A 26409-nucleotide genomic window follows, 5' to 3' on the forward strand; every position below is an offset into this window, starting at 1 on the left:
AAATTAAATAATATATCCATATATGTATCTATGTTAAACCTTCTTATAAGTAAGTTGATTTTTTAGAAGTTTTAAATAATCGACATTTTACCAGCGAAAGTTTTACCTTACATTTTTTTTTCCATTTTTACCTAGCATACAGTTTTCTAGAAAATTAACTGAAAAAGCGTATTACCGTACAAGTTATCGACAAGCCAACATTATCTTGGTTAAATTTAAAATTCCGCCCGGAGTTTAGCCTTTGACGTGCTCAGACGGCCACTTACGAGGAAACTCACTTTTTCAAACATTTTATACTAGTTTTGCGAATAGATTCTAGATTTAAATGCATTAAGGCTAATTATATTAATTTAATACATCTTTAACTATGATTACGTTTTTAGATTTAATTTAAAAAGTTAATTTTTCTTTTCATCTATGCCTCTGCCTTAAAGAAAAGACTTAGGAGCTTGACACCACTAGGCTGATATAACTAAGCCGACATGACCCAATAATTAGCGGTCCGGAGATTCGAACCCGGGCAAACACCGGTGATGTTTTAATTTTTTTTTTATATAAAATATTTATGAGGAAGTGCGAATATGCTACTCGATGGTAAGTGGTCACCGTCAATAGACTCTGTAAAAAATATTAAACATTCCGAACATCGACAATGCGCCACCAATCGTGGTAACTAAGATGTTACGTCTCTTGTACCTGTAGTTACACTGTTTCACTGACCCCTCGAACTGAAACACAACAATACTAAGTATTACTGCTAGGCTGTTGAATGTATGACGACAGGGTGGTACTTACCCAGACTGGTTTGCACAAAGCTCTACCACAGAGTAAATAAATGCATGTGCTTATTTCGTGCTCTTATGGTAAGGAAACATGTGTTTCCACCAACCCACATTAGAGCAGTATGGTGGAATTTCCAAACCAACCTTTTACTCTAAAGGGGAGGAGTTCCTAGTTAGACCAGCAGTGACAGCATTTCAGTTGACACTTGCAGGTTACCCGACAATATATTCCTTCGTAAAAAAATATTAACCTGTTACTCCAGTAATATAGTATATTGCAGTGCTTGGGTTGGATTGGTAGATAAACTCTTAATTAAAAAAAGCTATCCCATGTAACTTAATCCGCGAAATCAAAACTCTAAAGGCGTCAGAATGGTTTACACTTTTTTTATTAGATTTGCTTGAAATATTGTACATACAAATCCTTTTTCCATGGGTATTCGAACCAAACGTAAATCACACTTTTAGGAACTTAATTTATAATTACATGAAATAAAACAAAAAAATAAACTAAATTATTCGAGAGTGTATAAAGTTCTTAACTTTAATTCCTATAACTTCGCATATCGTTTGATTACATTCAACTTAACTAATTTTCTTAAATTCATAAACGTAATTTGAATTGTTATGAAGGTCTATGGTTATTATTTACTTTATTGGTTTTATTTAACTAGAGGCAGAGCTGTACAATCTGGTCCCATTTATTACAATCGTCATCAAGTAATCTACCACCAAAATGAATTATTTATATTGCTGAATTGAAAGTGAGACGTTTTAATTTATAACGTGAGGTTGATGGTTAAAGAATGGTTAATATTTTTATAGTGCCGACGTGTATTGAGGTGGATTGATATGTACCGTATAAGATCTTCGACATAAAAAAAAAAAAAAATTACATAAACATTTTTTATTTCTATATTTGAACGGACGTGTAAAATACATTGACATGAGTTAAAAAGAACAAGATTTAATTCCTAAGGTTGTTTTATTATTATTAATATTTTATAAAAACCAAATGTGTAACTAAAATGTTCTTATTTAATAAAAATAAAAAACTTCTATTAACTATGTCATTATCAAGAATAAAGTCACGCAATTACGTCATAAACGATTACAGATTTAAAATCAAAAGCATATTAGAAAAAATCCGGGCTATTCAAAAATAAACATTGTAATAACGGGCGTGGGCTTTCTCTTGCAGGTGACCTGTCATTTTTTTTGTAACTGTGATATTGTAATTAATTACCAACGCATTACGTAAATTAATTTTATCAAGGAACCCACCAGTTTAACATAGAGTAATTAATACAAAAAACAGATACAAAGCCATTAAATTTAAAATGTTAACAAAGTTTTTCTGAAAAAGTTTAAAATTCGATTCTTGTAATTTGTTTTGGTGTTAGTACAGTCAGCGATGTAATTTTTTATACGCTTTTTATATGACTGTACTATCACAAATTAAAAATACTTAAAAAAGTTGCTTATTTTGGACATATTTCGCTTTACAATGTCTTTGATTAATTAATATGGCCAATGTCATTTTTTTTAATATCATAAACGGTTGTGTTTAAAACATCGGATAATATAGGTAAATTTTAGCTAATTCTCGTAAAATAAATTATTTAATTTTAATTAATTATTATTATACATACTCTTTGCTACTACATATAAGCAATATAATAATTACTACGAATTAAATTTCTTAAAAAAAAAAAAAAGTTCCAAGTTCAACCGTTTTTTAATTTCACTTCAATGGCAACTCTAGATCATGTAAGTCTTAAACAATAACCTAGCACCTAAAAACTATGATATAAATTTTGCATTTAGCATTCTCTACACGCAACACGATCTATGGCCGGCTAATTATACTAATTAGAAACCCGTTTTATAAATTCCGTAGTAACTCGATCCGGCAGATAAAGCATAAAGGGGCCGGCGATCGGCGAGATAAAGAAGACGTTTGATTGGTGATGCATTATATTTGTTGATGTTGATATGAGTACAGTGGACAGATAATTAAGATACTATATTACATTTGAATAATTTATCATTTTAGTTCCGAGTGAAATGATATTTTGGTGTAGGTTTTTCTGCAGTCGACTGTACTCGCCCTTTAGGTCGTTACTGTTTTATTTCGGCACTGCGAATGTTTTTAGCAAGCGATGGTCAATGAACTATATGAAACAAGATGTATTGTTTCAGCGTTTATATATCAAATTTAAGATATTTTTCTATGATGGTATATAATTGTATTGTACCCAGAGTTAAGGCCGTGTGAGTTTCATACATGTTAGATGCAATAAAAAAAGTCTAGATAAATTCTAGCTTAAGGTTCATTATAGCATTTGTTCATTCGAACAAAAAAGTCTAATTTATCTGATGTTTTGTAAGGCTACTTACCGCGCAGGCGCTGAATGAGTTTATACAATTTCTATCTTCCCAGTCTCAATTATTCAAATCTTCAATACGAAATCAATTGGCCGTATCCACAGCGAAATGAACTTAAAGTACTTGTTATTAAATATCAATATCGCTCGTTATTAGAATAGTTAAAGTTACATCACTATTATAAGGTTATTTTCGTAACGTTTTATAAATATTCAACGCAATATTTTGTAAGGCGTTTTATTCTCGTCTATATAGTTGTTTTTGCTTTTATTTTTTTTTATAATTCTATATATTTACTGTGTCTCGACGAAGAGTTGCATTTTGAGAAACGTGTAAAGTGATCTAATTCTACCAGATCTATAATAAAATCTTAATTAATATTTTAACGATTAAATGTTCAATAGATTTCAATTGTTTTATGATTTTTATTCATACAAAAATAAATATAAATTAATCGATTGATCAGAACATTTATAAAACAAAAGAAATCATAAAATTGAACAACACACATTCAACAAAGAAATATATATTAGTTAAAACAACAAAAAAAATGTCGTTCGCTCAGCCTCTAGTACGTATCGCTTGCAGTAAAGCAACGGCCTCACTATTCGCTGATACTTTACCGACTTTTCATGTTAGCCGGCATCCACTACGCATTCGCTTTGACTAGATTCAAAGTGAGTCTTCAATTTAGGCGACCCTTAGAGCTGGGCCATTGTACCCCACTTCCAAGGGGATATATCAAAGTGGAAATTCGATTGAGACTTGAAAAGATCAAATACGTGTATATTTGAGTACCTGTGACTTTTGTAATGCCATTGGATTTATAATGTCGTTAGTCGAGTACCTACCTACTCTATCGGAGGTATTCAGTGTTTTTTATTATACAAACTAATACACACGGCTTTGCGTTATATGCAAGAATACCGACATTACACAAGCCAACGACGGTGTTCTTGTTACCAGACATAGCATAGAGTTACTGCAGCTACAAAAGTTACATCTGGATTCCGGTGTTAATGAAATACTGTTTATTGTACACAACGTTTAACAGCCCCGTCTTAAGAAAAACGAGTACTCGGTTGCGAGCGGTTTTCTGGCTATACCCTCGTACCTAAAACGATTTTAAGAGACCTTCTGGGTCCCTCACCGGTAGACTAAAACGGACCTAATATTTAAATACAATTTTAAACAAAAAAGCAAAGGAACTTGTGTAGAACCGACCTTAACGCTAACAAAGTGACCTTTAGTCATAGAACTCGATGTAGTATTAATGACGTACAAGTTTTCAGATGCGCGCACCGAAATATATATATATTTACGAATCTTGTTACATAACATTGAAGATGATGTTCTACCAATAGATTTAACGGCGGACATTCACAATGAAGAAATACTATGTAGGATATATAATTGTGCATAAGTGTGTGTGCACACAGATGCACTCTTCACTCCTTAACTTAGAATCTAATAGGACAAAAACACACAAACAAAAACTTACAACCCTCGAGCGAGAAAACTTCTTGCAAGAAAAGCTCAATTGATTTTTATCAGTTCGACTCAGAGTTTGACTCCAGGACCTCGTGATTATTATAAGCTAGCCATTATACCAACTAGGTATTAGTTCGTTGCATACATTCATAACAATATCAAGAAAAATGTAATATAATATATATGTAGGTACGTAAGACGTAAAAACTTGAAAGAGTTACAAATAGCGGTACGTAAAACAAAAATATCATCTTAACGTACTCCCATGACCTGCACGCAACATCTCAGTCAAATAATAAAAAAAATCAAACCTCCCGACAGACTGACACACGGCACCGACTACCGTTCGGATGCTAACATGATGGGTGGTACAACTGGCTATCTGGCCGATCTCACTTCATTACTCCAACCCATCGATCATTATCGTCTCACGAGCGCACTAACTATTTGTACTATGCAACAATAGATGGCGCTCTCCTAACACGATTCAGCAACATCATCCACCAATTAACGTCGGCTCTTTCACTCGCGGAGGAGAGTACATACGATAGAATGGGACGGTATACTTGTAAGTTTTCAAAGAAGCGTAAGCGAGCCTTGATTGTAATTGATGATGCGATTGTCTAATGCCGCTTTGAGGTCAATAAGTTTCTACAACCGGTGCCTTTCTTTCGCAGGTCAACGGCGGCGCACGGTGCTCCTTTAATGTGCATAAACACTACTGGGAAGACACTTGACGTATACAAATAGCCTTTGTCATTCTTTAAAGTGTTAAGCTCATTGTTATTCAGTATTGAAAGCGAAGTCTTATATTAAAAAAAAAAAAAAAACACATTTGATACAAGGTTATATAAGGCTAATTTAAACCTTACTGGTATCAAAATTTATTTCATACTTGATTTAAGGAGTGTGCATTAGGCAAAAGTATACAGGGTTGTTAGACATAGGGGGTTACCAGGGGATAGGCAAGGCAGGGTGGCGCTGCACGGGGGCTGGGGGCGGGCGGCGCCGGCGCCCGCGCACGCCGCCACCACGCTGGTGGGCGGATTGGTGGCGCCGCCGCGGGAACCCACCACGGCGGCCGAGGCTTTCTGGAAGATGCCGCACAAAGGTAAATAACACACTTTTAATATTCCATACATTTTATATTTAAAACAATAACTCATACCCAACTTTACTTAACTGAAACAAAAGAGTCTGTATATCAACGTAAACAGGCCTAAAGTTTCAAGCAAAATTTATTTATTTATTATTATGGGCCTTAATTATTAAAACTATCTATAACTCAAGTACTTACTTTAAATACTTAAATTATCGTCCGTACCATGAAGTCTAAAATACTACGATATTTATATTGCAAATATAATTTAAATAAACAGATTATTTAGTCCAAAATGTCTTACTGAAATTGTATAGAATGTTCGCCTTTAATACAATTATTTTTTCAACTGAACAAGACGCTAACAAGTCGGCAAGTCTCCGTCGCTTGGGAAGTTCGCAGTTGTTGTCACTCCGTCTTGGCAGTTGGCTGGCAACTGGTATTGTGGTTCCTTGAAGATTACTAGAATCAAACTTCTAATTAAACTTAAGTTTAACAATAGGACATTTGTTAATTACTAAAGAGAATAGACATATGAAAATAAAGTTCTGTTTTTATAATTAGTCTGTCAGTAAAAATCCCACGGGTGGGAACAGCCACTTTTTTATTCTCATGAAGAATATTTAGAACATATTCTTCTAAACCCAGTACAGTCTTATATATCCATGACTATATTTTAAAGTTTTCCGTCAACAACAAACACGACACGAATATTATCGAGATAAATTAAGTTCATACTAAAATACAGTATTGCTCGTATTTAAAACTTTTTTTAGCTTCCACGTGTTCTATTCATTCGAAAAATTCGGGTTTAAATAAATAAGATATTGAAACATATCTATATATGTATATAAAATTAAAGAAAATTTAATATTTTTAATAAGTGTAAAATTGAGTAAATATTTAAAATCATTACAATAGTTTTTTTTCGCTGTTTTCTTTTCAAAACCCAACAAAACAAATACATTTATATTATTCATCTTTTAAAGATAACTTCAATTATTTTGAAATACGTCGACCGTTTCAATATTGTCTTTAGCGATATAACTCGAATTAAACAATAATTGTTCTCTATTACTAAGACCATATAAATCTATTTTGTCGTGATCGAAGTTAGGAAATAGCACTAAATGTTTGCGTTCGCGGCAACATCAATTTTACTTCGAGTTTATTTTTACTTTCTGGTATCTTGAACAAGTTGCCGAGTTTGTTAATGTAGGCTGACCTTTGGGGACTATTTCTGTTCAATTGAATAATTTAATTTAATTTTGGTAATATTGCAGATTTTTTCTATGAGCTATTTTTATTTTAAATCAAGCGAGCAGCTGTCGATTTAAATAAACGATTATCCATATAACATGGAAATGATCGTACAGATTATGTACATCTCTCTAGACGTAGTACTTTCTTATATACAAAATAAAAATTAAATCTCGACTAATGAATTACAGTTTTACATCATATTTTTGTGTTTTTAATTATTAAATAATACATTTTTTGTATTTCTATGAGTTATTATAAAATTTTATAATAATTTCATGCTAGTCAGACATATATTCATATTTAAAGCATAATATATTTAGTAATATTAAATGTTAATAATGGCTTTCATGTATATATTTAGGATGTATCCTAGTGTCTCATATTATAATTTATTCAACAAGATTCTTCCATAAACGTTTTGTATGTTGCCAACAAAATATAATTATGCCCGCCATACCCGACCAAACGGAGCATGCGACGTTCTTGTCACATTAAGCGTTAGATAAAGACAAATAGACCGGAAAATCGTCGGTAAGAGGGAGATAAATAGTTGTTTCTTTGTCACGACGCTGAAGGAATTTTAATGATAAAGTACTCGATTTCTGTCTACGTTAACTTCAAGTGTCTTTGTATTTCTAGTGAACTAAGAATCTGTATTGCCGGTAGTGAAATGATCGGAATAGGTTAAAAATAGAAAATATAATCAAAAAGTTATAATAAACTTAAGGCTTATTTATTTATTCCTTGTGCTTGCTTACCTAAAATTGTAATATACTTATATAAAAATAAAAAAATTTCTCACGTATTTTTTTATTTTACAAAAAGGCAATTTTTTTTCTTGTTTGCGTTTATAACATCGATATTTTCTACAGACTGTAGAAGTTAAAATTGACTATACCTAACTATATGTAACTATTTGATATAAATGTTATTACAAAGAAATTTAAAATAATCTATCCCGAGCATACAATTAAAAAAAATACAGTTATATTTGTTGGCTGTAATTCAAACAAAGCTGCCAGCTAAGCTCGGGTCGAAAACAATTGTTTTAAAAAACAACAACACTTAAAACATTTCGAAAACAATGTTAATCGGACTTAAGAAAAATCAATAGTTCAAGTAAATCCTAGTTTGACAAGAAGCCATTGTGAAACCAGATAAACATGGATTTAACTGTATAACTAAATTAAATATTGAGCACGTTACAGTTACAATGTCATTCCCAATACTTAAAATAAATTAATAATATAACGAACTATTTATTGAAAAGCTTTTATTGAACTGAACATCGTATTAAAGTTAAAGCGCATACAAAATTTCGTGTTTGTGCTGTTGACAGTTAGGAGCCAGGATTATAGGAATTGTTATCGAAACTGACTTGTAAAATTTCAACTCCGTTGGATAACAGTTGCTTGTGGGTAGTGCTTTGTGTCAGCCCGTCTGGGTAGTCCCACTCATTAGATATTTTACCACCAAACAGCAATACTTCGTATTGTTGTGTTCCGGTTTGAAGGGTGAGTGAGCCAGTGTAAAAGGCATATAACATCTTAGTTCACAAGATCGGTGGCGCATTGGCGATGTAAGGAATGGTTAATATTTCGGACAGCGCCAATGTCTATGGTGGTGACCACATAATATTAGGTGTTCCATTTGCCCGCCCGCTTACTTATATCATCTAATCAACTTGCAAGATTTGACGTAAGAAAACTATCACTCTAACATTTCGAGTTAAATAAAAGTTTTGACATAAAGTTTTCAGCGGTGCCTCTTTGTCTAAATATTACAAAAAAAGTATAACGCATAAAAAAATAGGTTTAATTTTTTTATGTTAAAATCGCCGAACGCCTGTCTGTGTTGGTGTCGCATAAAAGCTTAGATTTTGTATAAGGCTGAATGCGACGCAAACTGCTCTCGACTTGGAAAAAAAAGTACAATTTTATTGATATACTCAAAATTAATCTAAGACACATCCATTAAAAATAATTGATGTGTTATTTGTTAAGTCGTTTATCAATAGAAACTTTTTGTACGTGTTTAGTAAGGGGCGTGGTTGGTGATAATCGTCATAAATTATGTCACGGCAAAACAGACGACATGACATCATGAATGGGCCACAGATAAAATACGTTTTGGCATAAAGATGCATTTTTCTTTTTTTTATTGAAACGTTTATTTTTTTACCATGAAGGTATTTCTATGTCAATAGGTGCAGTTTTGTTTTTTTTTTAAATACTTTTTATGAGTCGAATTAGCCAATATATATTTCACAAGGATCTTAACTACGATAACACAGTACTAGAGTAAGTTGTTAGATTAAACTGCAGATCTTCTCATTAGGTTGAGATGAGGCATTTGCCCAACTGTGGGATATTTATGAGCTGTTATTATTCATAACAATCTTTGAACATAAACAGAGTTGCTATGTGATAATAAATATTTATAATTATCCGTATAGTAAAATGATAATCTTGATGTTTATTTTTATGTAATTACATATATTAAGTGGTAGTGCCACACTGCATACCTTCGGATTGCAGCCGAATGGGTCGGCACACCCGGGGAAGTACCACTCTCTCACCTAAAACCGGCGTAAAGTGGTAGCTATGCTACCGCGTTTCGTCTGGTATGTGAGAGTCCCGGAGGCCCGATCCCCCCCCCAAACATGATGGTTGTGCTGAATTTGGTTACATTACCCCAGGAGGGTACCATCAGCGACTGCGGTGGAGAATCCCTCTCTGGGCATCCATGCTCAGCACGTACACCACCTGAGCAGGGATGCCCCCAGGATGCCCTCCTAATTGGGGGGGGGGGCAATTTTGCGCTCGCCACTGTTCGGGGCAAGCGGAGCAGGCATCATAAGGCAACCCCTACCACCCTCACTGTGGACTTCTGCAACATAAGGGTACTCAACTCCAACTTGAACGCCGTTCACTTTCACCTTGAGACGGCGAAGCCGGCCTTGCTCTTTCTTACCGAGACCCAGATATCCTCTCCTGCCGATACGACTTTTCTTTCCTACCCCGGGTATAAATTGGAACATTCCTTTATACCACGAGCTGGGGTGTGCGTTTACGTCAGAGATGATATCTGCTCTCGACGCCTCGACAGCCTTGAAGGGCAGGACCTATCGATTATCTGGCTGCGTGTAGATTGCGACGACCATCCGCGAATCTACGCGAGCCTTTATAGGTCCCATAGCGGTAATGCCGAAACCGACCGACTGGTCGAGCACGTCCAAATGGCTACAGATTCCGTGCTGCAGCAGATCCCATCCGCAGAGATCGTAATTCTTGGCGATTTTAATGCCCACCATGCCGAATGGCTTGGATCACGCCAAGGACGACCAGGACGGTGAGTCATTGGCCCATACCGCGAAGGAGAAAGCTGATCTTTTAGGCTCTCTCTTCGCGGCGAACTCGAGTCTGGATGACCGAGGAAAGTCACCACCAACAATCCCGCGGTGTGATACCACAATGCCGGAGGTTAAATTCCGGCAAATGCAGTTCGTAAAGCACTTCTTTCCTTGGATATTCATAAGTCGAGTGGACCCGATGGCATCCCTCGAATCGTGCTACGGAGTTGTGCTCCCGAGTTGGCGCCGGTCTTAACGCGTCTTTTCCAGCAATCCTATGCATTCGGCGTCGTCCCGAACTCCTGGAAGACTGCTTTGGTGCATCCGATCCCTAAAAAGGACAACCGCTCAGACCCGTCCAACTATAGGCCTATAGCCATCACCTCCTTGTTCTCTAAGGTAATGGAGTCCATTATAAACTGCCAGCTCCTGCGGTACCTAGAGGAGTACCAGCTGATTAGCGACGCTCAGTCGGTGATCTTCTAGTTTACCTTACTCATAGATGGGCGGAAGCAGTTGAGAGCATGGGGGAGGCATTAACAGCCAGTTTGGACATAGCGAAGGCCTTCGATCCCGTGTGGCACAAAGTGCTTCTTTCGAAGCTTCCTTCCTATGGGCTTCCCAGGAAATTATGCAATTGGATTACCAGCGTTTTGGCAGATCGGAGCTTCAAGGTCGTTGTCGACGGTGCATGCTCCGACCAAAAATTCGTCAATGCTGGTGTTCCACAAGGCTGCGTTCTATCACCCACTCTGTTTCTTCTGCATATCAATGACTTGTTGCAAATCAGTAACATTCACTGCTATGCAGACGACAATACCGTAGACCCCTCATACACCAGCCGTGCTAATTTTTCTCGGGAAAACGTCGAAGAAAACCGGAACAAACTTGTGTCTGAAATCGAGTCTTCGTTAAACAAAGTCTCGAATTGGGACTGGCTAAACCTAGTCCATTTGAACCCCAAAAAGACGCAAGTTTGCGCGTTAACCGCCAAAAAAACACCATTCGTCGTATCTCCACGATTTGAGAACATTCCGATAGCCGCCACAGCTTGTATCGGAATACTTTGCGTTGATATTTCGAGCCTCGTTCAGTTTCGCGGTCAATTGGAAGGCAAAGCCAAATTGGCATCATAAAAGGTCGGTGTGCTCAGCAAGGCAAGACAGTATTTCACGTCGGCAAATTGCTTAAGACTATACAAGGCGCAAATTCGGCCTCACATGGAATACTGCTCTCACCTCTGGGCGGGCGCTCCCCAGTACCAGCTCTTTTCATTTGAACGTATCCAACGTAGAGCAGCTCGAATTATCGTGATCGTCGATAATTCGAGCCCTTTCTGATCTGCTCGATCCTTTGGCTCTGCGTAGAGATGTTGGATCACTCTGCATCTTCTACCGAATTTTCCACGGGGAATGTTCCGAGGAATTGTTTGGATTAATCCTGGCAGCTGAATTTCACCTTCGGACATCTCGTCAAAATTCTAAATTTCACCCGCACCACCTAGATGTCCAAAAATCCACAACAGCGCGATTTTTAAGACATTTTATGCCTCGCACAACCACTCTGTGGAACCAGCTTTCGCCGGCGGTTTTTCCGAACCGTTACGACTTGGAAACCTTCAAAATAAGAGCGTACTCCTTCGTAAAAGGCCGGCAACGCACCTGCAACCCTCCTGGTGTTGCAGATGTCCATGGGCGGTGGTAATCACTTACCATCAGGTGAGCCTCCTGCTCGTTTGCCGCCTATAACATAAAAAAAATATATATATATATATATATTTCAATATGCCCCCGTACATAGTACCTACTCTATATTTAAAAGTGAATGTCCCTAATGGCGTACACATTTTAACAAGATATACATTTTTACACTTGTCATTATAATAATTAATCTATATTTGATAATAATTAAGTTTTTTTGCTATAACTATGTATAATTGTCCTTTATTAAAACTTCGTTATCCGATGTGGCACACTCGCTAAAGCACGTGAATCGTTACTGAAAATAGCGTGTTCAAACCCGTGCAAATACCAGTGAGTTTCATTGTCTTGTACTAGGTGGTGACGGAAAACATCGTTAGGAAATCTGCTATATGGGTTTCCACCAATCCGCAATAGAGCAGTGTGCTTGAATGAGCTTCTAACCTTATCCATAAGACGACGGGATGCCTGCTGTGCCCGTTGCCTTTAGAAAAAATATAACTGCCTTAAGTGTAAATATACACACTCTTATTTTTTAAAGCCCTTTTCCGTTTTTTTTTTTTCTAATGACGCTGTGTGTAATTTTACTAATATCATAAATTGTGACGTATGTGATTAATATGTATTTTAATATCAACAGCTTCGTTCAGTTAGACTCTTAAAATAATCTGACTAAACTGACTGATACGATAATATCAGTTAAACACAAGTAAAGCTAAGGGAACAAAGTTTAAATAAAATGTTCTCATCAATCATAATAATTATTCACCGTTTCTTCTTAATAGATACATATCTTTATTATACGTAAGGTTTCATTTGGTTAAATTAATAATTATACTATTAATTTATATATAACCCATAGTTGCGAGATATATAAAATAATTTACGTCATTCATAATTCTTTAATTAATAATATATAAGGTTCTAATTCGAGGAATTACATGCAACTGTTTACCTCTTCTTCTGGTATATAATCTTACTAAAGTATATTTTTAATTCAAATTTCGATTGGTAGCAAAAGTTGCTATGTAAGTAGTTAAATGAATGTCAACACCCGACTAAAATACATATAGTCAATAAGCTTTGTCGTCAAAAATCATGACACAACGATGCTGTTTATATGAATAGATAACGTTGTAATCTCATCATCAATTAATAATAATTAATTAGAACAGATATTTTTATCATATGTTAATTTATATCGATCTTATAACGGTCATAAGCTCAACACTAAAATCTGTTTATTGTAAATTCGAAATTCAAACGGGATTTAGTGCACCCAAAATGGCGGTCACACAATTAAACTTCCCCCACAGATTAAAGCAATTCAAAAACAGATACAAAATAATAATAAGAAGGGCATTAAGTGGGGGTTGTGTCTGTCTGTGACACCAGGTGTGCCCTGTCATAAGCAGGGACGACCCTTATGTATTTATTTCTTACATAATAAAGTGTTTGATTAATGTTAATGCATTTAATCGTTTCTTTTTATATTTAAACGTAAATGAAAGTCCTTATTAGCTTCAAAAGGGATCGCCTTAATTGTATACAGGAATATAGATTAAACGAATATTTTATATTTGAATAAATATGTAAATTATAACCTAACATACTTACATACCTTAACACAATTAGTATGTAACGTATTAGATATGTACCTGTATGTTATGTAATTGGAAAGTTTTGAAGTTGAGAAAATTATAAATCATCTTAAAATAACATAGATACAAACGGCTTTCAGTAAAGCCAGTAACCACCGTAATCGCTGCTGAACAAAACCTCGTATCTTGTTAAAAGACTGTTTAGTTTAAATAGGACCAGATTATCCATTAGGCAGTGCAGGTAACTAGAAGCCGAGGCAGGTCAAAATTGGAAAATTTAAAAAGCCAATATCTCCTATTTGAATACCGTGATATACATACATACATACATACATAATACATTCGTGATATTGTAAAGAACGTGTTGTAGAAAACCCGAAAAGTGCGTTACCTAGGAGCCCCGAGGTCTTCATTTAAAATCTTAAATCTGGCCTTGGTCCTAAGATATTTCACCAGACTGCTTCCCATGACTACGACAAGCAGTGACTTGTAGTTACAAGTGACAGAATTTCATCTTAATGTTGTCCTCTCGATGTTTTTATACAAAAATTAAGAACAGAAAGACTGTGGTCTTTGCTCCGATTTAAACTCTATGACTAACACGTTTAAAGGTATCATACGTATAAAGTACATTATTTACACATAACGTTACGTACATAGTTGTACATTGCGTAATTACATTAACAGCCTGTAAATTTCCCACTGCTGGGCTAAGGCCTCCTCCTCCTTTAAGGAGAAGGTTTAGAGCATATTCCACCACGCTGCTCCAATGCGGGTTGGTGGAATACACGTGGCAGAATTTCGTTGAAATTAGATACATTTTTCCTCACGATGTTTTCCTTCACCGCCGAGCACGAGATGAATTATAAACAAAAATTAAGCACATGAAAATTCAGTGGTGCTTGCCTGGGCTTGAAACCGAAATACTCGGTTAAGATGCACGCGTTCTAACCACTGAGCCATCTCGGCTCTACATAGGATATAGTTGTAAATAACATTAAACGATTATAAATAATTGATTTAGATAATTAACTTAAAGACATAGTTGTGTTTCATTTGAAATAAAGTTAAAATACTTATACGTATTTACCTATAGCGCAGATATCCTTGTCTGTAATAACTTAAGTAAATTGTCAAATGATCTGATTCAATATTCATTTATTCAATGTTGTTGTAGTCAATTGACTGTCTTATATTTGAGATAAGTTCTTCTGTTCTTCCTATACTTTCATTCACTAAAATATTTCAGTCAAATAAAACATTAATTTATGTACAAATAAATAAGAATATAAATTTCATTAATTTCAGTTAAATGTAAGTTCACTGGCGACGAAAAAAATAAATGAAGCCAAAAAATCGCTTTAAAAATTCGTTGACAAATAGGAAGGACAATAAAATTTTATATAACGTTAAACGCATCAAGCATTGTGGGCTTAATTTATAAAAATAACTACAACTACACATAAATTTATAGAGTGGCGGCCATAAAAACGGGGATTAAAAATAAATCGCTCGAATAAATTGCACCTCTGAAATTAAAACGCTCCCTCACGACACGCGCACTTGCGCCGACAGCGCGGCTCTAGTGCAAGCGACGAGCGTCAGCGTGTATGAGCTGTAAAGTGGACACACGGCTCTCAAAACGCGGTACGATAGTTCAGATTTTGCTGCAGCTGTGACGTCATAAAGTTAATCATCCACTAAGAATAGAACTCACCCAATAAGAAGCCTCTGTCTTCAAACTTATTTTCTCACCATCCAATAATGTATATCGTTATTATTGTTGAAACCAAACCAATCAAAATAATTAGTATGTAATCATTATCCACCATTATTGTTTATTTTTTTAATTAAATATATTTTTTAACGATAAACATTGTTATTTACAGCTAAGGCGATTAAAAGCTTATTCGTTTTTTTGAATTCAAAACTGGTTAGTGTTCATACGATAAAAAAAAAATTGTTAAACATCTGTAAAATGTCTGCCTTTACTAAGTTTTATCGTAATTAATACGTTATTTTACTCCATTACTTTGCGTTATGTTTTAAGCGAATCTATTCTTGTTTTGAGTCGTCAATTGGATCCAATCATTAGAGATAAGGCAGAGTTCGTCAACATTTTTACGTATTGTTTGTATTAAATATTGTCTATTAACAAATCGCGATTTCCTCTCCCTAATACCACTTACATACTGGGCGTGGGGCGTACCGTAGCGATTGTCCATTGTTCTTTTAACAGCCGCTTGCTTGTTAGTGCACGGCCAACGGTTGGTGACGCCTAACGAGAGCCGGCTAAGAGGTGTTATTAATAACGAGTTTTGGCGCGAAAATACGTCACTTAATTGGCGAACGTTGGGTATAATTAATTTTGATTGCGTGCGCAGAAAAATTATCACGCATCGTAAACGTTCTTGTATTAATTCTTTAATGTATAAGTATGTTTGATAAGTAGGTATGTATAATAAGTCAGAACGAATCAAAAATTAAACAAAAGTATTCACGCCGTGCGTTACAAAATGGTTAATTATTTTGAACGCCTATAATAACATTATAGATTTTATCTTTTAAGTTAAATGTCATGTGGCCAATGTTTGTATAGGCTTGGACCGCAAACTACAATAATACGATATTTACTATATCAAATAAATAATCAACTCTTTAGTTAAAACTTGGTAATAGCATTCCAATCACGCGCCAAAAACTTCGAGCAACCGCAGAAAAAGGGCCAAAACAATGAACCTTCGTCATCCCCTTTAGGCCTTAATCAAGGGCCTGCCCTAAATTCGCCCACAAATTGCATCCAATTGTTCAATTTTTTACCGCGAGGCGTGTTTATAGGGGGTGGTGGAAAAAAGGAATTATCTGACGGCCAACGGTTGAGCGCATCTGATCTAATGCGGCCATTGAGAACTATTGGCGTGGTAAGCGGCGTGGTTATAATTGAGCCGAGACAACTGTTGGCTTGCCATCTGTAATTGTGAGCATAATTCAATTGACGATCGAGTTTACTGCGATTGTTGTGAACTTTGGTATATAATGATCGAATTTAATATTCGTGTTCCATACTGTAAAACATCCTTAGATTCAATAACATCGAAAGTTTTGGTGATATTTCGGCGAATTCGACACAATATTTGTGTTATTCGAAAATATGTCTATATAAAATTAAACATAAAGTTCACAAGTGAAGGAAAATAAACCAAATTCAAATAGATTATTTACATCGATAATGTTTATTCTTTTCTTAATATTAATTATACGAGGATTATTATTGACAAGATACTATGCAAGTTTTCTTTTCAATATACTTAATAGACGCAACGTCTATTGCTGGTAAAGTCAAATTTCATTGAATTCAAGTAAATTATAAAAAGTGAATTAAATTATCACTTTAGCAGATACGTTAAATTTAAACCTTTAGTTTAAACGAATTTTGTTTAGAAGAATCGAAAAGACAATTATTACGTAGTTACGTTTATTCGTCAATTCCTGTATTAATGACGCTTGCTTATCGATTGTGAAATTAAAAATTACGACAGGTGCTGAAAATAAAATACCCTCACCCGAGAAGAATCAGCGACAGCGACTCAGCAACATCAATCAAACCGTGTGTGAATTTTTAGAAAATCAACGAAAAAACTAAACAAAAACGAAACTTGTACAGGAACGCTCTCTCTCTGTTTCTTGTCATATCTTAGAAGATAAAACTAGTATGATAAGAACCAAGAAAATACATCAGTGGGTCTTAAATATAAATATAATATCTTTATAAATCATTAAACTAAAAGATGTTTTTTTCGTGTTCATGTTAACTGAAAAAAGTAGTAAATTTTACATACTTATAAATTTTACCAGAAGATGCATCGAGTTTCGTAGATGGTTATAGATATACAATTCAACGAAACCATACTTATATTTTAACATAACATCTGTAAATTCAAAAGGTTAGTTTAATAATTGTTTGTTCAGATCTTGCACAGAATAATAATTCCGGTGTTCCATTACATAGTTTTCGCATATTTCAGCGAGCTGTTATGAGGCAGTTCTTTTGTTGGAACAGTTTTGAAACGTGAACACGAATTGTTGCCAACTAAATTATTTGTGGAAATTATAATATTATGCGTTTATTTTAAGTTTTATATATATATATATATAGGTATGTAGATACGTCTGTAAACATATATGTTATTCGAATAACGAATACGGGCACGGTGAATTTTCTTTAGGGAGCCGAAGTCACTACGCAAGATATTCTAATGTGCACAAGTGTGTTTATAAATACAAGTAGGTACAGTTTTTATTACCGTCCCATCGGAGTATAAGAATAAGTTCTCATACTGTAGATGGGACGGCTAGCCTGATGAGACAGGAAAGACTACAGGTGCAGGATGTCGGTTTTTAACGTTACTTTAAAGGCTCTCTGAGGCATTGCCAACTCCCAGACCCAAAGCTGCTCCTGGTAAATTACTCCACAGAAAAACCGACCATATTTTCATTAGTCCAACTTAAAGTTTGAATCTAGGAACCTAGGAACTGGTATCTCTATGTATGTACCTTATAAGCTAGCCATTAGAAAATCGTGGCCTGTATATCCAAACATGTAAATAGATTTTTATTTTCTGTAAAACTTCGGTTAAATCCTAAAACGAGACAATAAACGTCTATTTCATTAAGTAGGTATATTTCAGAGGATAAAGGCTAGACGGTCGACACTATAGGTAGACGAATTCCAACTGTTTAATCATCATTATCATCAATCGCCCTCCTCCCTTTCAACTAGTTGTCGCCAGCAACTTCGCTCGAGTTTTACGGAGTGGGCATTAGGCGTTAGGCATAAAAAAGGAGCTGTGTGAAAATTTCGACAAAAACTATTCAGTGGCCGTAAAAGAACAACAAACAGACAGACAGACAGACGAACAGAAAGAGAGAGTTACGTTCGCATTTTTAATACGTTCCTTTGACGATAATGCCTTTGAAAGTAAGTTTGTTTCATACGGTGTCGCTGGATGAGCTAAACAAAAATGACCTTTAGTTGACTCTTACGACTATCCACGAATAAATTTTAAGTAGGTACTCTATTTTATTCTGCTAGAGCCACACACAAGGCAGTTCATAATTGATTAATATAATTTTATTCTAAAAAAAAAATAATATCATCATACAAAAGTAAATCTACGGAGGTGGACAAATAATCTTGAAAGATAAATGTTTAGTTACCAAATAGTAATTTTAAAATACTTAATTTTTCAATACGCTCCAATGATATCTGATTTTTGAACGAATTTCATATTATTATTTTTAACTAAATTTTTTTAATAATGTTGGCCAATATGATCGGGCTATAAAAAATTTACTGAGAAGCCTTCAATGTGGGTGTTGCAATAAAGGATACTGAAGTATACTTATCTTTTAGGATTAGATAATGATTGTGGTCTTCTCTCTTCTACCGCAAACCCTTTTTATACTTTACGCACAGAATAGGCTCAGTTTTTATTTTCGCAAAGCGGATTATTTTTTTTAAACGGGTTAGTTTTTTAACACTATAAGATTGTGCCTACGCCTTTACAGGAAAGGAACTTTAAAAAAAATTTTTTTTCATTATATTGCCATTTGAAAAGAATTCGTTTCTGATCGATCGAAGATCCTCCTTAAGTGCTTTCTTTTTTATTATAATAATCGAAAAACGTTTGAATACGGATTATGTGTATTATATATTATGTTTGTATGTATATTTTAAATATTATATAATTATTTATTGTTATGTTTATTTTATCCGCGCCATTATCTTGTTATAGTTTGTTGGGTATGAGTGAATTTGATATTGAAATGTTACTTAAATATTATATTGTGTCTAACCTAAGCAAATATTATCAATTAATTGGAGTTCATATAATCAAAAGTATACACTTTAAACGCTTATTATTTACTGTGTTAAACCGATTTTCCTTCTTATTTATAAATATCACAGAAGTCCCCTATGTCTTAGATGAGCTGATGCACAGTGCGGCTATGGGCGGTGGGGCCCTATTCGGGTGTTCATCTGCCGGTCATAGTGGGATCAATCAGCTAGGAGGAGTATATGTCAATGGCAGACCTTTGCCAGACTCCACGAGGCAGAAGATCGTTGAGCTCGCCCACTCGGGAGCGAGGCCCTGCGACATTAGTCGCATCTTGCAAGTCTCCAACGGCTGCGTGTCCAAGATACTTGGCAGGTCAGTATATTTGAACCTCTAATTAGTGCTGGTAAATAGCATGCTCGTGAAACATAAGGTACTTTTACACTAGGAAAAGTTGTGACTTTACATTAGCTGCGGAAATCATTTTATAATTTGATCACTATTTCTTATCAATTTATTAATAGTTACATTGTGATTCGCTTTTGATATTGGATATAAATTTTCATTTCGACACAAAAAATCGAAAATATAATTGAACTTAATACAAATATTAAGAACAAAGTTACAACGGTCTTACGGCAAAGAAATACACGATGACAATTCACGAAAAGAAATCCATTCACCTTAACAATTTAGGTAATATTATAATCCAATTCTCGAAATAGGTCTAACTGTATTAGACCAAGCAAAGGGCGCCCGTAACAATTAAACCGAGCACTATTACCCGAATAAATGAATTATTTAACACAAAACCCATTGTCGTTCAACAAAAGCGTAAGAATCGATTGTGACGATTGTCCGCGATGAGGTCAAATTCTTGGGCCACGCGAACAAATTGACGGAGTTCCCATAATACCGCCCGAGGAACTCGACAAAGCCGTGAACAATGCACGATGACGGAATCAAGGAATTTGAATGACTTAATCAATACAAAAAGTTTGCATTCCTATAGTGTATTGTTTTTGTTTGAATGAAGTGCGCCACGGGTGAGGTGGGAATCGACATCGGGTGCTGGCTGGGGCGCCGACTAATTTCGTCAGGGAGCTTATCGTTTGATTGCGATTTTATCGGTTATCGCGGAGGATTTCGGCCCTCCACTCGAGTGCTTATTGAAACGCTCAATCCTATTGCCGTTAAAACTAAATCTATATGCGAGTTTATTTTAAATGCCACTTCAGAATCCATTCCCTCTGGTCCGGCACGCGGGGAGTGTTCCCATTCGATTATTGCTTTAATTATTTTTTTATTATATTATGCACTACTTTAACATACGCTAATCGCCTGCGTATTATTTCTATTTTTAACAAAACATATGATGAATTATCCTTATATTTACATTCATTACTATAAAGTCTCACACGGAAATCACATTTTAATTCATATTAATATTCTGACGGGAACAATTCTAAAGTCAATTTAGGACAATAAAGAAATTTAAAAGACGTCAATCAAAGAAACTAGAAGTTTTAATGTAGGGTGTGCCTTTCAGGGCTGTCCCACGAACGCCCCTAAATAAACTCGATAAAGAGGAAAATAATAATATTTGTCAGTAATTGGCACCCCTGCTGGCGCTCGGCGTGCACTTCAAGAGATCTTGTAGGAAAGTGATTTGGCCGCTGGGTGCGCGTTATTATTTTCTGGTGTTTGCGTTTTGAATGTTTTGTTATTCGCAAAATAGAAAAATAATAAACCAAAACCGTTTAAATATAAATCAAAAATTCAACAAAAATCATTATTGTTTGATGTTCGTAACATTTTAATAAGAACACGTACGTTAATAGGTACACTTGTTAAATTACTATCTTATATAATAGTATCAAATATCAATCAAATTCTTCTAGAGCTGGAGAACTATTCTATAAGAACAAACTCTGAAGTCAAAACAAAACACGATCGACAAATTTCTGAAGACATAGTTAAACAAGATTGATCATAATAATTTTAAAATTTATAACACGCATCAAAATTCCGAGTTTTTTAACATTTCACGAGTAAAAAATACTAAGCCAGTTGGTCATAGAACAGATGATGACGAAATATAAACTAATTATAATTGAACTAGTTTTAAAAATATGACGTAAATTTATTATTTAAACCGCCTTATATAAGTCTAGACTGTTCTAATAATATCGTTGGCTGCAAGTGCATTTTTCCCACACGCCCCTAAAATTCTTATCATGCCAATTACGTAAAGGGTTCCTTTCTTTAGGGCTTTGTAAAGGGCAAGCGACGGGAATCCTAATTAAGGAGCCCTCCTGCCAAGCTTACTAGTATCTTGATTGTAAAAACTACTATTTCTAAAAGTTTTATCATATCGCAAATATAGCTCGATAAATATATTGATAAAAAGCTGAGAACACTATTGCTTTTTAAGTGTATAACTTTAAATAAACTTAGTATAAAAGCATAATCTACATGAATATTACAATATGCCCCGTAAATTGCTTTTTGTAAATGAATATTAAATGATTATTTCCCATTTTTAAAGTGGGTTAAGTGAAATGACTGATTCTATTCTCTTTTGTCTCAGATTATCACGGAATATGCAGTAAGTAGAAATTATTCTTAAAACACTATATTAATATAGATAAAATAAAAAAGGAAAAAAACAATATTAGTTTTTTTTAATTATGACTTAAACAATTGCAATAGAAAAAGTACACAAGTTACTGCAATAATGGGCTGATATTTCTTTACAATCTAATTAATTTTTAATTCAAACGAAAATTTTAATACGAAATCATTTTCCCCAGTATATTTTGTTAATCGTAATTACGAAAGCCGTCTCAATACGTCACTAACTTAGAAGACCTGTAAGCATCGGATTATATAAGAAAAAAAAAAACTCATACATTTAATTTCTGCGCAATAAAATTTCAAGAAAGTAATCAAATGTTGTAAATGATGCTTAAATAAATCAAAATTCAAAAACATCTCGTTCCTCACTCTATTACTGCGCTACGCACCGCGCGCTTATTCTGATGCCCGAAGCGAAAACGATTACAATTCGCTCCCGGCACTCGACAATAATAACCTTCTAATGGCACTCCACAACAAAAGTAAACATGTATCGACAGATGACATCTATTTATTCGGGATTTGATTTTATTTTTAGAAGCAACTTACAACGGTTTTTAAGCGATCGCGTGGTTTGTAATATTTCGTAATTGATATTGTATTTAGACTTTACTGGAATTTCAATTGAATTATTAAAAAAATATTTTTTAGCACAAATTATGCAAAGGTAAAATAAATAATGCCTAAAGGCCTCATATTCCAGTCAACTGTGAGTTGAACATATAATATAGAGTATGCATTTAGGACATTTCGGTTTTGCCATTAAAATACCAGAGACCTGACTTTTACTCATGTCAAATAATATAAAAAAAAACGCGTCATCTTATTTATAATTTATTATAATTAATTTCCTAGGAAAATAATATTCGACCCAAAGTAACACTCAAGGTAAATAATTGTTAAAAGAAAACTAGAAAAACGAAGACACCCCCTTCACCTTTGACATTAATAAATACTTAGTTACCCCTCAATAAAACGCCAACATATCTTAAGTATCGAGCCTTGTATCCAGCAATTCGACAATCGTATCGTCCCCATCGACATTTCGCTGCAAATATCGACACATGTCGAATGCAACAATACCGCTGCCGGTACATCCTATATCTCTACCAGAATACGGCTGCACGTCATAAAGCAACTCCTATACATTATCTATTTGCAATAAGGTACATTTTTGCGTGAACATGCCTTATTGATCTCGTGCAATGAGTTTGCAAAGCATATTTGTATAGGTACTTGGAATAAGGGGATATCTGAAGATTATATTCGTAATTGTGAACTAATGCCGTTCGAGTGGGTCGGAGGCTTAATGTTTTCAATAGTAAATGTAACATACGTACTGTTTATTCAATTTTATATTTGAGATGATTCTTAAGTACCTATTATGTTGGTCATACAAATATATTTGTACGTTAGTACGATGTCTCGTATTAATAATAATGTGTTTATATAATTAATTTACGATATCTAAATAGTCTTATAATTAGTGTTTCAATGATTTCGAAACGAAAAAATGTTTGTGGTAATTTAGGAAGTCAAGCCGTTATCTTCAGATTAAATTTTGTCAACAGATACTACGAGACTGGGTCCATCAAGCCCCGTGCGATAGGGGGTTCGAAGCCCCGGGTCGCAACGACCCCTGTGGTGCAGAAGATTGCGGACTACAAGAGGGAGTGCCCTTCGATCTTCGCTTGGGAGATCAGGGATCGTCTGCTCAGTGAAAATGTGTGCAATAACGATAATATACCTAGTGTAAGTACAAAAACCATTACTTTAAAATGTCTGACCATTATTTACATACGATGACACAAAAACAGTTTTCCGTTTATACCCAAAGTTTTAAAAAACGAAGGTAAAACTAACTACACGTTTTCGTCATACAATCTAAAACTCATGCAGGAAATTACTATAAACCTTAGTATGTTTTATTGAAACGACGTAAAATCAATCAGATTTTACGTGCTTTCCGAGGCAAGGTACCCGCGAACTTTGTAACTCTTTCTTTAACGATCTTACCAGGGATTTTACTAAGCCCTAAGACCTTTGCGGCCAACTGCTACACCAAGGACAGTGTAGAGTTATATATGCATATACATTGTATACAGTTCATAAGCCTTTCAAATTTTTTAAATTTACATTAAACTTTAAAACCTGACGGAAATGTTCAGTCACCCTTTCTGAGTAAACGTTATATGATAAAGGTCAAGGCCTGTAACTCTACAAGTCTTGATACTTTGAACTACTAGAATTGCAAAACTACAGATATATTCGTACCTACTTATTGATAATCTTGAATAGTACCTCTGTGTACAAAATAGGAAAACTCCGATTTCAAATATTTTGTAAGTAGTTATAAAGTATACTCAAGACCGGTTACAAAAAAATTTTAAACTGCAATAAGATAAAATTTATCCTTGAGCAAGACTTTTTTGTATAAAACGTACCTACACAGTTTTATAGCTTTATGAAATCGTTAAGATTTTATAATAAAATGAGATGGGTGCCAATTCTGTATTCATATGAAATATTTACAATTGATTTTCAATAATAAATATTTGGAATCAAGATCTCTGTAATTAAAATGGTTGAAAAGAGTTACCTACTGATTATCTTTACGAACTTTGGTAACTTTAAATTTATTTCAATACTAAATTGACGTTTCAAAAGTGGTTTTATGAGTCGAGAATAAATAATGTTTTGAAGTTGTTTTCAATTCCTAATAATATGTAGGTACCTAATATATACACATTAAAACAGGGATTCTCTAGAGGTTATCTTCAAGTACATTATTTTTTGTTCATTAGAGTGTATATTAAATATATTATACTATTTAATAATAACAAATGTTACATAAGAGAATACGTTCGACTAAATCTATGGTATATGGAAATGTATATATTGCTAACATTTAAATTAATCTGATGCCTAATGATAAATGTCAACCCAAATCATATTTTTTCACATACGCACGAACATACACATTCATGATTAATTTTTGTATAATTTTATATAATATTTTTTGACATTAAAAGTTTACGAAAATAAATACAAACAATAATACTTCTACAAAATTTGTCACTTTAGTATGTTTTTACAAGATATCTTAAGCTGAACCAAATAAACAGACACACAAAATCGAACTCATAATGATTACCACCGATATAAACTTCAAAGTCACAAATAATTGCAATGTGCGTTGACTATTCAAACTCGATTCGAAATTAAATCATGTCAAAACATCCAAATACAAAAATATTATTAAAATCGGACGTATTGTTGAGAAATAAGCTGGACACATAAAAGATACTTAATCCAATTTTGAAATTAACCAAAATTTCGAGCATATGTTCATAAATCCAGTTGCCATTGTCCGAGGTCCTTTTGAAGCTTTATTCAAGCAGAACTTCAGTTCATTGCGAGCTATTGATGACAGTTTATAAAATTTTTCGTTCGGTTCGCTTTGTATTGGAATTGTCAATACAAATCGGTGAACTGTTATTGACTCGAGGATCATAGGTAGGTTGATATTCTCTTTATATATGAACGCGCGTCTTCGCCTGTGTAATGTTTTATTTTTGGCAAAAATCGTTCAGAATCTGTCAATTTGTCACTTTGAAGTCGTATTTTGTGGCTCTTTTCAGTACTCCATATAATATTTTGTACATTTTCAATTTTTAAGAACTTGCACACAAATCTTCATCCGGTTTTTCAGCCCCTTGAGGGTAAACTAAAAAAGTAGACCATGTCCTTTCATGTTTTGGAGTTCAAACTACCGTACTTCGAGTTCCGATCGAAATCAGTTCTGCAATTTAGCTGCGAAAGCGTAGAAAACAGAGATTTTTTTTCTCTCATTGATAACATTACTATGGAATAACTATTATTATTTTTTTTACATTAAAAACAATAACTGTAGAACCTCCATACTCTAAATAACGAATCTATACTAATATTATAAAGGAGTAAAATCTGTTCGTTTGTATGTAGGCGACAATCTATGCGACTAATAACCCTAAATTCAAAAAAAGGTTCTCACTGATATAAAGCTATATAGTGCTGAATATGTATACATTATGTTTATATCATATAATTTTCTTTATTAATAAATTGCAAATGAGCGAAACAAAGCAGTTCGCTAGTACCTATGTTATATTTTGAAAACAATTAATTAATTACAACTTCGATAATGTACAGAACAAAATCATGCTGTAAAACCAGAGCATTATTATAAATAAAAGATTTAAAATGAAAATGATCAAAGA

The 26409-nt window shown here is 34.3% G+C and overlaps 1 protein-coding gene across 2 annotated transcripts in view; it reads left to right on the forward strand.

The window, feature by feature from the left end:
* Window positions 1–5492: 5492 nt before the first annotated feature.
* LOC113397640 (paired box protein Pax-6) overlaps window positions 5493–26409 on the forward strand; it is a 52988-nt gene continuing 32071 nt past the window's right edge. Inside the window, exons 1-4 of one of the 2 annotated variants that reach the window (XM_026636057.2) lie at window positions 5493–5772; window positions 19663–19888; window positions 22104–22121; window positions 23722–23902. In XM_026636057.2, the coding sequence (XP_026491842.1) occupies window positions 5760–5772; window positions 19663–19888; window positions 22104–22121; window positions 23722–23902 (438 nt within the window). In that variant the 5' untranslated portion in view covers window positions 5493–5759. The remainder of the gene's footprint in view (window positions 5773–19662; window positions 19889–22103; window positions 22122–23721; window positions 23903–26409) is intronic. The other variant, XM_026636059.2, reaches the window with a different exon arrangement.

This window comes from Vanessa tameamea, chromosome 22 (genome assembly GCF_037043105.1).
Source record: "Vanessa tameamea isolate UH-Manoa-2023 chromosome 22, ilVanTame1 primary haplotype, whole genome shotgun sequence".
NCBI classification, from domain to species: Eukaryota; Metazoa; Arthropoda; class Insecta; order Lepidoptera; family Nymphalidae; genus Vanessa; species Vanessa tameamea.